Source organism: Notolepis coatsorum (assembly GCF_963971535.1).
Source record: "Notolepis coatsorum genome assembly, chromosome: 2".
Lineage (NCBI taxonomy): Eukaryota > Metazoa > Chordata > Actinopteri > Aulopiformes > Paralepididae > Notolepis > Notolepis coatsorum.
In genome coordinates, this window is record NC_140166.1 from 203,879,732 (window position 1) to 203,897,136 (window position 17,405).

Here is a 17,405-nt window from a genome sequence, read left to right on the forward strand (position 1 = left end):
AGGTGTGTGTGTCTGTGAGGAGGAGGAGTGATAGGTGTGTGTCTGTGAGGAGGAGGAGTGATAGGTGTGTGTGTCTGTGAGGAGGAGGAGTGATAGGTGTGTGTGTCTGTGAGGAGGAGGAGTGATAGGAGGTGTGTGTCTGAGGAGGAGTGATAGGTGTGTCTGAGGAGGAGTGATAGGTGTGTCTGAGGAGGAGTGATAGGTGTGTGTGTCTGTGAAGAGGAGGAGTGATAGGAGGTGTGTGTACCTACCTTCAATGCTGCTTCTTTTGTTTTCATAAAGTTCACACAGTTCCTATGCCAGGTCCATGATAAATCCCTCCTGCTCCCAGTCTATTTCCAATCCAATCTCAGATCCAGCATCCAGTGGATCATCGCAAATCTTCCTGCACTCCCATTTTTCTTTTGAATTGTAATACTTTTTTGCATGATAGTCTCATCTCCTCCAAACTGTGTAAAAGTCTCATGCCTTCTCTCAGGTGAGCTCTTGCATAACGGCGATGCTCTAATGTATTCACTCCCATTTCTCCCCCTTTGAGACACGGGAGGAACTATACTGTAAAAGCAAAGCGGTGTCAAAACCTAGTAGCCTAACTATGAAACTAGTATAGTCTGTGTTGCGTACTATCCTTACTTCAACAAAAACATTATACTATCAAATCATTCCAATACCTTTTATTTGTAGGGTTGATGGTGAAGGCATCTGTTTGTGGAAGGCAAGGCACGCACATTTATGCAGGTACCCGGCCTTGCCTTGCACTTGTGGTTGTCATTGTGGCAGGCATGTTTTTGCTCAAGTATGATTGATGGAAATAATATTCATCTATCATTATGCTTTGCTTACTTTTTGGAGCTGTAGCTGTCTATATCTCGGTTTGTCCCACACTTGATTCAGTCAGACGTGTAGAAGAGTGAGGAATGCTTTCATCCACCAACATAACATTGCATAAACAGGAATATTACCAACATATCACGTTTCATAACCAGGTATATTACCAACATACCATGTTTGATAACTAGGAATATTACCAACATACCACATTTCATAACCAGGAATATTACCAACATACCACATTTCATAACCAGGAATATTACCAACATATCACGTTTCATAACCAGGTATATTACCAACATACCATGTTTCATAACCAGGAATATTACCAACATACCATGTTTCATAACCAGGAATATTACCAACATACCATGTTTCATAACCAGGAATATTACCAACATATCACGTTTCATAACCAGGTATATTACCAACATACCATGTTTCATAACCAGGAATATTACCAACATACCATGTTTCATAACCAGGAATATTACCAACATACCATGTTTCATAACCAGAAATATTACCAACATACCACATTTCATAACTAGGAATATTACCAACATATCATGTTTCATAACCAGGAATATTACCATCATACCACATTTCATAACCAGGAATATTACCAACATATCACGTTTCATAACCAGGAATATTACCAACATGCCATGTTTCATAACCAGGAATATTACCAACATACCATGTTTCATAACCAGGAATATTACCAACATACCACATTTCATAACCAGGAATATTACCAACATACCATGTTTCATAACCAGGAATATTACCAACATGCCATGTTTCATAACCAGGAATATTACCAACATACCATGTTTCATAACCAGAAATATTACCAACATACCACATTTCATAACTAGGAATATTACCAACATATCATGTTTCATAACCAGGAATATTACCAACATACCACATTTCATAACCAGGAATATTACCAACATATCACGTTTCATAACCAGGAATATTACCAACATGCCATGTTTCATAACCAGGAATATTACCAACATACCATGTTTCATAACCAGGAATATTACCAACATACCACATTTCATAACCAGGAATATTACCAACATACCATGTTTCATAACCAGGAATATTACCAACATGCCATGTTTCATAACCAGGAATATTACCAACATACCATGTTTCATAACCAGGAATATTACCAACATACCATGTTTCATAACCAGGAATATTACCAACATACCATGTTTCATAACCAGGTATATTACCAACATACCATGTTTCATAACCAGGAATATTACCAACATGCCATGTTTCATAACCAGGAATATTACCAACATGCCATGTTTCATAACCAGGAATATTACCAACATGCCATGTTTCATAACCAGGAATATTACCAACATAACATGTTTCATAACCAGGAATATTACCAACATACCATGTTTCATAACCAGGAATATTACCAACATACCATGTTTCATAACCAGAAATATTACCAACATACCACATTTCATAACTAGGAATATTACCAACATATCATGTTTCATAACCAGGAATATTACCAACATACCACATTTCATAACCAGGAATATTACCAACATATCACGTTTCATAACCAGGAATATTACCAACATGCCATGTTTCATAACCAGGAATATTACCAACATACCATGTTTCATAACCAGGAATATTACCAACATACCACATTTCATAACCAGGAATATTACCAACATACCATGTTTCATAACCAGGAATATTACCAACATGCCATGTTTCATAACCAGGAATATTACCAACATACCATGTTTCATAACCAGGAATATTACCAACATACCATGTTTCATAACCAGGAATATTACCAACATACCATGTTTCATAACCAGGTATATTACCAACATACCATGTTTCATAACCAGGAATATTACCAACATGCCATGTTTCATAACCAGGAATATTACCAACATGCCATGTTTCATAACCAGGAATATTACCAACATGCCATGTTTCATAACCAGGAATATTACCAACATAACATGTTCCATAACCAGGAATATTGTGCACATCAGAACTAGTCTCTGATGTGTCAACATTTGTTTTTGCATAATAAGTTGGCTGGTTGCTTCTGACTGGAATGTTCCTTCAGTCCCCAAGATTTGGCATAATTGCTACATCCAAACATATTTATTCCATGTTGATTTGAAGACCTCATCTTCACCAGCACACTATTTTGAGCAGTTTTGATCCAAAGTGATAATCACTGCATGTGAATGCATGAATGGGCCATGTGGAAGAGCCATTTGCATGTCTGGAGAGCAACGCCCAGAGGCACACTGGCATGAAAAGGGGGTGTTTGAGTGACAACAAGATTGTAAACTTGTCTAACTATTTAAAAAAAAGAAATTACTGTATAACAATATTTAAAAAATCTTTGCTGGACCCAGAGGGCCGGCCTACAATGGCAAAGGTCCTTGACTGACTTACTGACTCCCCAATCCCCATTGTTGAAACACGCATGCTTGTTTGAGTGTCTGCGTCTGGCTTAACGAGGCTTGTTTTAGTACTGTGAAGGAGCTGGCATTTAAATCCTAATTATTATTATTAAGGTTAAGAAAGGAGGAGACTGTTGGATTCATGGTGAAAGAGATATATATATAAATAAATATAGAGTAATATAATGTTAAAGGAACATGCCAACATTTTGGGAAATTAGCATACTGTCTTCTCCAGAGAGAGACAATAAGATAGATACCAGCTTCCTCTCTGTGTGTTGAGTAGAAAGCTATCTGGCTGCAGGTTAGCCTAGCTTAGCACAATGAATGGAAGCGGACAGTGCCGGTTAGCCTAGGCATTGTCCAACTAACACCTCCCCCGAAGGCTAACCGGCACTGTTGTTGGCGTGTTTCTTTGAAATCTCGAGGCCCAGTGGCGTGGGTCTGTGGCTCTTCTGGTGTTAACATTACAGTGATCTAAATCTCTGTTCTGCCATCCCCCAGCGCCTGCAACCTGTCCAACAACTCCGATTACAACAACAACACGGAGGAGCTGGACGACCACAACATCCAGAACTACGAGAACACCAGCCTCTTCTACGTCTCCTCCTTCCAGTACCTCATCGTGGCCATTGTCTTCTCCAAGGGCAAGCCTTTCAGACAGCCCAGCTACAAGAACTGTGAGCCAAATCTCTGCTACACGTTGCACATTTCTGTTTATTGACCCATTAGAAACGCATAATCGGAAAGTATCGTCATAAATAATTTGAGGGAAAGTGATATTCAGTTTTTTTGGGTCCGTGGTTTCAAAAGTCAGAAAATGAGCATGAATTTTTAAGTGTGTGTGTGTTCTCTCCTCAGGGCCCTTTGTGCTGTCTGCCCTGAGTCTGTATATATTCCTGTTGTTCATCATGTTCTACCCGGTCTCTGGCATCGACGACTTCCTAGAGGTAAGCAGGAATCAGTCTCACGCACTTCAGACATAGACAGTAGCTTATGTTCCTATTGTCCCCCAAGGGGATCAATAAAGGAATATTACACAGTTCTCTGTAGTTCTTTAGCACAGTGTTGTAAATGGGTCATTTGTTCTGTCGTCTGTTTTTACATGGTTCTAGAAAAGTCCCTTTTTATATAGCTACCTCTATATATTCCATATACCGTACTTTTAGGACTATAAGCCGCGGCTTTTTCCCCCATTTTTCGACCCTGCGGCTTATATAACGGTGCGGCTTATATGTGGACAAAACCTGAAAATCGAAATATTGCTTTTTTGGAAATTGAACATTGAAATGTTATTTATCTGTTCCCTTATTTGCTAAACTTAATACAACTTGTAAATTAGTTCATTCTTGTTATTTGTCCGACAGTATTGTGTCCCAATGGGAGTCATTCTCTGTAGAGGTGGGAGTCATTCTCTGTAGAGGTGGGAACTTAAAGCTCAATATAAGAACGGCCATGCACCACCACCCACAGAATCGAGAAAGAGCAATCAATCTGTCAATCCTTTCCGTGTCCGGGCCGGGTGAGGTTTCCTGTGTTGAGTCAAATTAAGCCGCAGGCTCCACTCCTTACATATGGTAATTAAACATTAAAACACATGCAGTTTATAGTCCAGTGCGGCTTATATATGTACACATCATTCAATTTAGCTGCTGCGGCTTATAGTCAGGTGCGGCTTATAGTGCGAAAAGTACGGTAGTTACTTATATATAGCAACGGAAAACTTTGCTACTTTTAAACTAGCAAAAAAACTAGTCAATATCTGCAATATAAATATATATATATACATCTATTTTATCTGATAAGATACGTTTTCAGTCTCACTCCAATCATTTGTATTGCAGCAAAATGGGATTGTCGAGCAAAATGTCATTATCATTATCATTATTATTTATGAAAATATTCCATATCAATACTTGCAGTCAGTGTATCAATATAATATCGGCGTGTAAAATATTGTCATATAGCGCTGTATTAATATTTTCCTCCACCCCTTTTACTACCATATTATGCTACAAGTCAGAATGGCTTCTTATGAAGGAAGCCATTGTATCTCGTATAATTATTGTTGTGTTGAAAATGCATCTTAATCCACCAGTCTGCCTTTCTATCCAGATTGTCTGTGTCCCCTTTGATTGGAGAGTCAAACTCTTCCTCATCATCATAGTCAATGCTGCTGTATCTGTCGTGGTAGAGGTAAGACTCACACACACACACACAGTTATTTGGTTCTGTCATGGTTCAGTTGTTTCACTCATGCAGTGTGCTCATCAGTGTCTGGTGGATAGAAGGAGCAGAGGGGGGACACAGCTGTATGTTGTGTGCTGAGTCCTGACAATGTCCCCGTCCTTAACCCTTTCACTGCCACACAACAGAAGGTTAACCCTTTACTATCACACAACCGACGGTCGCAGTGAAAGGGTTAACCTTCTGTGTATTGTCGCAGTGAAAGGGTTAACCGCTTTGGGTTAACCCTTTCACTGCGACAATACACAGAAGGTTAAGGAGAGACGGTTAAGGAGAGACGGGTTAAGGAGAGACGGTTCCCACGTCTTGAATAAAGCACCGTGTACAATGACACTTCTGACTGAAACACTACATCATTTGAACCTCAGGGTGGGGGAAAATATATCGGTCAGATGTAGTAAACGTGGGAAGGTTAGATACTCTGTGTTCAGTGTGATTTGCGTTCAGGCATATCGGAGGTTCACTGCAGAGAAGTAATCTTATCGCCGTGTAACCGAATGAAAACAGGGAAGTTCACCCATGAATGTGTTTTTTAAAGGCTGGTTTGTCGTGCGCTACAGAGCAGCACTGGGCCTCCACCTTCCTCTTCGAAGGCCGCCCGCCAACACGCACTGCTTAGCAGACATTCTAGATGGCTGCCGTGTATCCAAGGCTGCCCCGATCCCTTCTTCACTCCCCCCAATGGATTAGTACGACTCGAATGATGAATCAAAGAACATTTAAAATAAAAATCCAATGATAAAACAAAGTCAATCATTCAAGCAAAAATTGTTAGGGTAATGACTACCACACCCACCCACCCACCTTCTCCCTCTCTCTTTCATGTTCACGATTAACACCACACCCTCTGTGACTCCCTCTCACCACTAATGCGTGACTTAAAAGACAAAGAAAAATCACCATACACACAACATATTCACCAATTTTCATTTTTTATCACATCACAAAAATGAAAGTACACAAAAAGAAACAACAGCTAAAAAAAAACTGCTTTATGTGAAATCAAGTAGCCTCTCTGTAATTCTTCCCCCCCTGCCCACTGCACCATTCCATAGACCTTCGTCCTTGACATCGTCTTATGGAAGCTTGTGTTCAGCCGAGACAAGCAGGGCAGTTATGGCGCCACCGCTGCTGCCCCGACACCACAGGTTGGGAAAAACTAACACCTTCTTCTCCTCCTTTATGACTTTACTTCTTCTCTGCTATTCCCTGCTCTTTATACCCCTCTTTCTCTAATATCACCCAGCACTCTTTTCTATTATAACCCCCCCTCCCCCAAAATACCTTGCATGTGCCAGACTTCAGTTCCTCTCTATGACCTTCCTCCTCTTCCTCCTGCCTCCTTGGTGGGGTTTTTCACACGGGGCTTGAAAACGAAAGTGAGGTTTTTTGTAATCTCTCTCCTAGATGCCTAGTCTTTTCCAGAGGGTGCTCTTTTTAAAACCAGCTTACGAAGGAAATAACATTCTGGTTAATAACGTTCTTATTCTCCAAAGCACTGTACTAGGAAGGGAAACTATTTTTAGTGTGTTTGACCAACAAAACGTCCAATTTCAATATTTATGTTACTTTGGTCTCGAAGCCGTTTTGGATTTCTACTCTTCTGTCCCGTTTCCACTTGTTTGAACGCGCCGGACAAAAACAACATCCTCTGCAAAGTTACCACTGGCAGGATTCTAATGGGGAAACGTCAGCTGTAGTCCCTTGGCTTCCAGCTGGCTTCCAGCTGGCTTTGAGCTGGTGGCTGTACTGGAGTGTACTGTGCCACGTGCCACTTCAATTATCATCACTGCAGGCGGCTAAGTGGCGCAGTGGGCAAGGCGCTCGCCACTAATGCAGGAGATGCTGGGTTCGAGCCCAGCTCTCGGCATTGCTACCAGCTTGGCTGGTCGTTCATAACTAATACAATTGGCAGTATTAGGGGGTGGGAAGCTGGTGGGTGGGGATCGGACGTTCTGGACAGCGACTCCTACAGGTCGGTTCGTGCGCCTGCACAGCAGAATCAGGAAGCGACGCGGGCGGCGTGTCCCTCCCACGAGACCCGCGCCGCTGAAAGATCGCGCTGTGCAGGTGAAAAGATGCGACGGCTGCCTCCTTGTGTACCGGAGGGGACACGTGATGCAAGGCTTCGTCCCACCATTGCAGCCGGCTTGTGGGAGGCATGGCCTAGCAACGTTCGAGACAGGGGAGGGTAGAATTGGACAATACGAAATTGGGGATGGGAGAAAAACGGAAAAATGGGGAGAAAAAGTAGATAAAAAAAATTATTATCATCACTGCAGAAACCCAGCATGGGAACCACATTTCCCTCTCTGATACAGAGATACATACAATACAGCATTATACAACAATTATAATGTTGGGGAAAAAAAGACTGCTCACAAATACACAAGGATACTAAAGACTACAGGATCTGTAGTTCTTTTTTAAGCTTGCTTTTACATTTATTTAAAGTGGAACATGTTTCTGTTAGATATTTTTTTATATTATTCCACATCACTGCACCTTGATAGACAAATGAGACGTTATTAACCAGAATTCAAGTTTCTTTCTTTATTCTTTTTTGTATTCATTAATTTATTTCATACATGACATTATGTTTAATTTGGAGTCATAATTAGTGATTACGTTTTTTTTTTAGTTATTTAGATCTTATTGGTTTTAGTTGCACGACACGTTTCCAAGCCTTGGTTGTATTTCCTTCTTCTTCTTTGGGACCATGATTCTTAACCCCCCCCCGTGCAGAGTGGCCCTAATGAGCTCAACCTGTTGCATGTCTCTAAGCATCGCTAACTATGTGAATGGAAATGGTCTGGTCCTCCTCAGCAGGTACGTATCTTTACACTGAGATGTGGAGGGGTTGGCCAAAGCATTTAATGAACAGTTGCAGTCCTCCCCTCCCAAGTATGTCAAGTTCAGCACAAGTCTTTTACTTGTTTATTGTTTTTGATTGATCTTCTTTACTCCATTTCGCTTGTTTTTGAGGAATATTCTGACTAGCTTTACAGCGTTAATCCCTTTGAAGTGTCGTCAGTCACGCTGACTTTTATATTGAATGGCTGCAGCGCATGCTGTTATCAGTTCCCGATACCAATGTGCATGTCGTCACACAGAGCTACTCTGTCGCTCCTTATTTGCATGTAGCGATACCGGCATGCGTCAGTATGAGGTACATTATACTGTCGAGTAGCATGAGCAAGAATAACGCATGACCTAGGAAACCCAAACCGCCATGAGGCACTGTCAGTTCATTGGTTTTTTTGTCGTCCCCCCCCCGCCTTCCCTCGTTGTCTGGTTGTGACCGTTGTATCCAGGGGGGCGTCGACCTGTGGGGGCGCAAGTGTCTGTCGTGGCTGTGCTGCCGCCACCGGACGGCCCCCAAGGCCCGCTACATGCACCTGGCCCAGGAGCTCAGCGGGGACCCCGACTGGCCGCCCAAGCCCACCACCACCACGGAGGCCAAGCCGCCGCACGGCCCGGAGAACGGCTCCACCTACCAGATCATGACCGACTCCTAGCACCCCCCACACCCCACAACCCCCCACAGTGTAAGAGCACGAACCACAGTGACTAAAGCGGCCAATAGAACTGCTGGGCGATCGTGAAAGAGTTTGGAGCAAGAGCGAAAGAGAGGTTCCACTCGGGCAGTGTAAAGAGCCGGGCAGGGGATGAAACAGGGAGGAGAGACGGATGATGGACTGATGAAGCGGCCATACAGCTGCTCGAGATTCCTCCAAACGCCGCTCTCTTTTCTCGATCCGACCACTCACGACCGTCGCTCTCCTCGGACGACAGTTGTGATTGGAGGGTCAAGAAAAGAGGGTGGAGTTTGAGATTGTTCAATTGCTCCTACTCATAACTCCAGTAAACACACACACTCCTACCCTCTGTCTATTTCAACCCAACAGGCTGGGTCCTGTGGCAGGTCCACTACGGTGTGTTTGTCCCAGTAGGAGGCAGGGTTCATTATGAGGTGAATCTTTGCTTCAAGGCGTTTTTTTTTAATGCAGGTGAAATATGCAGAAAACGGTTGAAATAGTTTCAACACAGGAATGATTTCTACAATTGTAATTGCTGTGGTGCTGATTTTGTCCAGGAACCTCAACTCCCCTCCGTGGCTTTTATATTTAGTGCACCCATCAGCCATCTACTGGCGGCTTATACAGTTGTCAAGCAGGAGACAAAGCATGGACTTGCATGAAACCAGCTCAGTATAACCACGGTTAGGTTATAGGATGGTTTTGTTTTTTTTAAGAAAAAAAATTAAGAAACGAGAAGAAAATCCTACCACAAATCCAACTTTACTGTAGAGCTGTACTGAAAATTCACAGAAACCATCTTGTATTTAAAAAGAGAAAAACGCACAAGGAGGCAGCGCGCATCCGACCGAGGATGACAAACTGTCGTCCCATGCATGTAGAGGCCATCCGACGGCTCCCAGATCTACAACACTGTGGCGAATTGGTACCAGTACCTCTCTGCAGAGCATTGTCTCGTCTTTTTACTTTGTTTTTTAATCCGTGATCATCTAATGTATTACATTTCTTCCTATGGAAGACCAATTAAACGTATGATAATAAGATACGGCATCTTGAATCTCATCTGCTCGCTGCTGTAGGCACAAACAAGACGGCCCTGTGTCGGAACACACTGCACACTGAGCTAACGTATAGTATACTTGTATTATTACACGTACAATACCTGCGCATTCAAGAGACGTAGAAGGCTGTATTTATTGTCCCCTGTACTCTTGACAATTTGAAGAAGTAACACAATTACAAACTTAAAATCACAGCTCGCTAAACCGATTCACATCTTCAGTATAACGGTATACTCTGCTTTGTCTAGCAAACAATTTTTGACACAAAGTATTGTCCGCCAGTTAGTTGAAAGTTGGCGTACACTTGTCTTCATCTTCACAATGGCTCACATATCGTACTAGTTTGCTTGTCTTTGTTTATTGTTTTTGTGACGTCTGCTAAATCTTCTTTAAAAAGTTCCAAACATTTCAGAATAATGGTTGAGGAGCGAGCAGAAGCAGAGTAAGACTGGAATAAAACTGCAATTGCGGTGGATTTATGCAAATGCTATATGGTAATTTGAATATTTATAGAGAATTGTCCCAAGCTTATGAAAAAGCCTAAAGAGGAATTCCTTCAAAATATGTATTGAGCAGAATATCTACTGCAGCTGTGACGTCGTGCCAATATGCAATATATCAATATCTGCAATATCTCACACATTTTGTTAGCCTCATACGATAATTGCCTAGGTAATTTTCAAGATTTTTGGAAAAGAAGAAAAAACAAATTTTCCAGCAAATGTGTACGGGTTTTTAATTTATATTTTGAAAAAAGTTCCACAAGGTGTATCAACAAATTTGCAAAAACACAACAACCATTGCGTAACAAAATAAGGTGACTTTTAAACAAAATATGACATAGGCATTTTTTCCTCGTCATACACTAAGGCAGTTGTTATACTTGCCTAAGGCTATGTGTCCACCAGGGACATTTTATGAGTTGTCAGCTCCTTTCTGTCATTCATTTCTATGCTGGAGAAGCGACAGGCGTGCTCCTCTTCCCAGCGACGCGCCTCGCGTTTTATGAGCTCTGGGCGGCAGCGTTTTTGGTCGGAGCGCTCCCAGCTCATAAAGTTGAAACTAGTTCAACTTTTGGGAAAGGAGCGCGCTCATCAATGTAACTCATCGAGGAAGGGGCGGAGCCGCGGCTGGCGCAAGCCTCAGAAAAACGCTCAGAGCTTTTTTTTTCTTCTTTTTTCAAAGCGGTCTGCCTTGAAAAAAATGTTTTTAGTGGACACATAGCCTAAGTCATGCGATCGCCATCTGTGTATGTAATGTTAAAATGCACAAGTCACACGAGTGAGTTAGGCAGATGGGGATTCTTTAATGTAACACGCGTTCTGATTGGCTGAGGACATAGGCACTAAGCCAGGGCCGATGCAGCAGTGTGAGGAGAGTACAGTTAGGCAGAAATCTCTATTTGGCCAAGAAATTACTTAGGCAATTATCGTCTGAGGATAACGATTTGTGTTCTTCATAAACCTGTTGAAAAGATCCTTGCTGATGTAGTGGCCTGACGTGGGTATATTGGTATTATTAGGGCGCAAGCCCTGAAGGGAATGTACTTCAACGCATCACTTTTTATGCAATCGGCATGCTGATGCAAAATTTACGTGACGACACAAAAATTTGAACGATTTAAGCATCATGGTGGCGTCATGAGAGGCATTGAAAATTGCACATTTAAATGGCCGTATCTCGTGAACCAAATGTACTTTTTTTGCAGCATAACTTAAGGGGGACATAGTCATGCATTTATTTTGTTCAACTCGGCTGGATTAGTAGAAAAACATGGGTGCCGTGAACAAACAAGTTTGTGGAAATGGCGCAAAATACATGTATGACCACATGCACATCAAAAGTAGCTCGCATTACTTTCCAATACGGAGGTTGTTCGGTAATGTCCATCAATTACAATGACACCAGAAGTTTGAATGAATCGGCCATAGATACATTTTAAGGGCCTCAATTCTGATGTGGTTTGGCATGATGGAAGACGATGCCAAGCTATACTACCACAATAAATAGATAAATTCCATATAGAACCATGTAGACCTGGGGAGTCATGTGATAGTTTTAAGACTCGCCTTAAAAAGACAAACTAAATCTTTGCCTATGGTCTTTTACCATAGGAGTTTCTCAAGGTAGAGGGTTTAGAGGGATGAGATCTGAGTTTTTACATTTGTGAAAAACTTGAGAGAAAAAATGTCATGGGTACCTAATGCAAAACGACATCTTTCCAGGAAAGGGTTAATTGCATTTCAAGACCAGTTTGAAGTGAATGCTGCAGAGCCGAGAGGACGATACGATGCCAAGTTACTCAATACAACAGACTTAATACACCATTGGAATTATATACTCATGATTATCTGACTGTTTGTTTTTAAACGCTGTAGTCTTCATGTTTTTAACACTTGGCGGCTAAAATTAAAACAAGGGTGGCGGCGAAATGCCGCCATAACCAATGAGAATGTAAAGGGATACGAACGTCAGAGCCGTTGTGATTGGTCGAAGATTGGTGAGGCTCATCTTTGCTTATGGGTACTGTAGTAGTTACCATGGACACGAGTAAAGATTGCAATATAAAACAAGTTTTCTCAAAGATTAAGTTAACATTTTTCTTTATTGGTTGTAACGGTATAATAATTAAATAATCTACCTCCGTCAAAGATTATGAACCTATACAATTATGGTTTCTAATACTTTATAGTTTTGCTCTTTAATAGGGGTGAATCAGGTAGAACCTCACTCCCCAGGTCTATACAGTAGAGGTGTGAAACTTGCCACACTTATGTATTTCCTCACGCTGATCAGTTTTGGACCCATGAAGTCAGCCATATTGGATTTCCTGCAATTTCCCTTTTTTTGCTTTTTTTGTTCTTGCACCAATTTAAACCAAACTTGCAACATATCATTAGGGTACACAGTAATGCGTTTTTGTTGAAAAACATTGGCGCTGTGACCAAACCAATTTTGTGGAAATGGTGCAAAATACATGCATGACCACCTGAACATCAAACGTTGCTCGCATGACTTAGTTTCCAGTACAGAAGTTCTGTCGATTACAATGATGCTACAAGTTTGCTGATCAGTTACGAAATGTCAGAGATCCAGCCATTTACATTTTCACATGAATCACTCATAGAGTCACATTGTATGGCAATGTTTTTTTTCACGAGTCGAAACATCAACGTAAGACTTGGCTTGCACCCTTGTATAGGCTGCTTGCAGCTATATTTATTATGTTTACTCTTTCAGGGTTTTGTTTTGTGTTTCCTAGATATCGAAGATACATCTGAATGTTAGTAAGCAGGGCTTGACATTAACTTTTTGGCTCACTAGCCACTGTGGCTAGTGGTATTCCAAAGTCACTAGCCACTCAGCATTTTCACCAGCCAAAAATCCCTGTGCTCGCGCCCCCACCCAAAAAGTAATAAATATAGGTAATTGGACAATGTAACTGCATGCATTTGTTTGGACATAAGATCTTATTTGAACAGAAACATCTAAAATAACATTGAATCCAAAATGTCAGTGTAGTGTGTGCTAAAATAACATCTAACACCAAATGGGAGGGGGGGTTCAAGGCAATAGAGCGCGGGTAAACGGCAGGAGTAACTATGATTCGGTAGCCAAAGGGGGTCAACTGTGATTTTGCGCAAGCTCCCACGTGCGCGTTTGTATTCCGATCCCCGTGAAAATATGCACGGGGTAGATCTCGGTCGGTTCTACAACTTCCCAATGCCCTTCCATCAGCGAAAACGTTGGGGGAAAAGGTTTTGCTCGACGTGGAATGACTTGGGCGATTTTGCGTGAGCTCCCACGCGCGTACCCATATTCCGATCCGTGCCAAAATATTCACGGGGTAGATGTCCTCGTGGGACACAATTTCCCAATGCATTGTCCTGTGGGATTATGCCCCCCCCCCCCCCCACTGTGATATTAATTGAGGAGCGGATTCGCGGTGATGGGGGAAATGAAAAAAGGTCACCCGCCAAAGTGGCTGGTAAGAGTGACGGAGTTACACGCCACTGCCGAATTATACCCGCATTTGGTGGGTGGCAGGTGTTAATGTCGAGCCTTGTTAGTAAGGAACAAAAATGCCAATTTTGTTTTTGGAAGCAATGCAATATTTGGTTATTGACTATAGAGAATGAAAACATGAATCTATCTCCCAAAGATTTAAGAACATTTAATCACTGTTCCAATAGCAATGAGTCATATCTAAACCCACTTTCAGTTCCATCAAATATCCCAACTCTAAAATGAACACTGGATTGGAGTGGACATTTACTGTTGATAATAATACAATTTGGATTATATCTGTATATTTGTCAGATGTACATTTTAAGTATCTGTGTGTAAAGGGTAGCATCAGATAAAGATTGTTTAGATGGGAAAAAGTCATGATTTTTTTCTTATATCAAAGGGCTGTAGTGTTTCTATTTTATTTGGTACTGTTTGTCACAATCGGTGGTGTCAACTTTTTCTTTGTACTGTGGATTTATTTGTGTACTGTCACTTTTGTTACGGCGTTGCAATGAGCTTAGATCGTCCTGGTTTGGGCATGAATCCTGGGCATTTCTTTCTCAATTTGAACCAATGATGCTGAGGTATGATTGGGGCATGTGGATACATTTTGGTCTTGTGGATGTTGAACATAGTGGGGCGATTGTACTGTCACTGTTTTAGTTTAGCTTTGAGAGAATATTTAAGTCGTATTTTTAGTGTCAAGGCAATCGCCCCCCACAAGTCCTTTAAATTGGTCCATATTTGAGCTTGTGTTTTTCTCAGAACTTTGGTGTTTGACAAATGAAAGAAGGGATTCTTCTACATTATGTAGTGTATTGGGCACCTCAGTTTAGCAAATTCAGATTCTGAGCAACAATGTTTGACAATCCCTTTCTTTTTTCTTTTTGTGTCCATCACTTGTTATCCAAAATATGTAAAAAAATTTCCTTTTTATGTTGAACTTTCTTTCATTATTATTATTTTTTTTCATATAAAATCAAAATGTCACTTGCTGAATGTGCGTGGTCGGTCTCCTCTAGAAGGGATTGTTTTGCTGCTAGGGGGAAAATATGATTCAGTCTCAACTGTCTGTCATAATATTGTCATAATATTGCACCTTTTCAAGAATTATGTGTCATCAATTACCCTAAAATTGCAACTTGTGAATACTTCAGCTTTCCTCTTCTGTAATTATGTATTTTATTGCAACATGGCTATATCAAAGCAATGGGTCATGTTGAAAACCTCTATGCTCTTTTAAACAGGTACAACATACCGACTGTTGACATCTCATTCTTGATTTAATTGAAAATGGGGGACCATGATGTAAACAGACGGAAGTATTTTTCTGGTCTTCATCCTCTAAGCAGTTGTTTGTATTGAGCTGTACTGTATTGTACCAATTCTCCAATCTGTTAATAAAGTTTTCAATCAATCAATCTCATAGCATAGGCTTACTATTCAAATTCATACAAGTGTTTGGAAAAACAAACTATGAGGCATTCGGAACAGGTCAGCCACTGAGTCTATTGAACTTCTAGTGGGCGTTGTTTCCTCAGGGAAATGTGTGTATTTGTAACGAATAGAGAAATCTAATAAAGTCTATACCTAACTGAATGAAAATATACTGTTGGTAAAAGTTTTATTACAGTTCTCATGTATGTCAACTGTTTGTGTGTAGTAGATTGCTTCAAAATTCACATCTCCCAAACATCAACACGAGGGTGCTCTAAGGTCATTTAGTCTGTTAATTTTTTTTTCAGCAAACATGTAAATTACTTGCAAATTTTTGTACTTTGTAATTTATTTTTTATTTATTTTTCATTTATATTATTTCTGAGGATTATTTCAGATTTATTTTGATTGCTTTCTTTTCAATAAATGTTGTCAAAAACAAATTTTAAGTCTCGATTTCCATTCTTATTCTTAAGGTTCAGTTTTAGAATGACTTAGGTTCTTGGTAGAAAATATATACCAAAAAGATTGAATTATATTATAATGTTTTTTATGGAAGCCCTAAGAGGCCATGCATTCATACATTTTATTTACTCTATTTTCCCGTGTTAACAAGTTAATTTAATTTGTTTTCTCGTGGTAACGGATTAATTTATTTCGTTATCTCGACATAACAAAGATCGCTTTCTCGTGATAACGGATTAATTTATTTCAGGGGGGTACATGACATACAGGTATACAGTACTGTTACATTGTGACATACAATATATGTCACACATATCTTTGGACATTTACGAGTTGTAGCCTCCAGTTTCTAGTTGCAGCCTCCCGTAGGTGCTCTTTGAGAGCTCACTTTGATAAATAAAGCTTGATAGCTAAGCTATCATAAAGCTATTTCAGCCTGTGTCAGGCCTTGATTGAAGAGATATGTGACGCAGTGATCAATATCCTCCTGCTCCTCTGACATTGCTACACTGAAAGATGTTTCCTGCAGTGATTTAATATACTAGACTATCGTTTCGTTTTCTCGATGTCGAGAAAATTATCTCGGGAAAACATTTGTTATTTCGATATAGTGACATGAATAACTTGAGATCTCGAGAAAACAAATTAAATTAACTCGTTATCACGGGAAAACGGAGTAAATAAAATGTATGAATGTATGGCCTCTTAGGGCTTCCGTAGGTTTTTGATAAATTCCTAAGAATGATCAAATAATTAATAATATAAGTAAATATTAAAATTGTGAGGGATAGTTCAGATTTTTTTTTTACTCTAGCCATATTTGCTACATATAAATTATGTTGATCTGTAGAGTCCTTTCTCAGCACAATCCATGCTGTTAGCTACAAACCAATGCAAAGTCAATGGGGTCAAGCTTCTGTCTGTACAAGCTGACTGAGGACAACTGAAACCTACTCCACAGTGCAAACAAAGTAGCTTCCAGTTATCTTCAGTCAGCTTGTACAGACGGGAGCTTGATCTAATTGACTTTGCATTGGTTTGTGGCTAACTAGCAGGAGCTAGTTATGAGGAACAGCGTGGATTGTGCTGAGAAAGGACTCTTAAGATCAAAGGCGTCATTGGTAAATAGCCAATTAGAACCATGCTATTATTAAACTGGAAATCTTTATTCATTGCACACATTGACAATGTCGTCATGCAGTGACACACCACGCATGCGATGGGTGGCACACACAGATACACACGCATGCAATTATTTCTTTTTTGGGTCGCCGATGAAATCCTCTGCGTTTGACCCATCCCGTCATCCTTCCCCCCCAAGGGCAGACATGGGCTGC

General features: G+C 40.7%; 1 protein-coding gene across 1 annotated transcript in view; it reads left to right on the forward strand.

The window, feature by feature from the left end:
* atp13a3 (ATPase 13A3) overlaps positions 1 to 9,073 on the forward strand; it is a gene marked incomplete at both ends in the record, with an annotated part of 47,902 nt that extends 38,829 nt beyond the window's left edge. Inside the window, 5 exons of the mRNA XM_084307820.1 lie at positions 3,813 to 3,988; positions 4,170 to 4,258; positions 5,424 to 5,504; positions 6,611 to 6,703; positions 8,870 to 9,073. Coding sequence (XP_084163946.1) covers positions 3,813 to 3,988; positions 4,170 to 4,258; positions 5,424 to 5,504; positions 6,611 to 6,703; positions 8,870 to 9,073 — 643 coding nt within the window. The remainder of the gene's footprint in view (positions 1 to 3,812; positions 3,989 to 4,169; positions 4,259 to 5,423; positions 5,505 to 6,610; positions 6,704 to 8,869) is intronic.
* Positions 9,074 to 17,405: the final 8,332 nt, after the last annotated feature.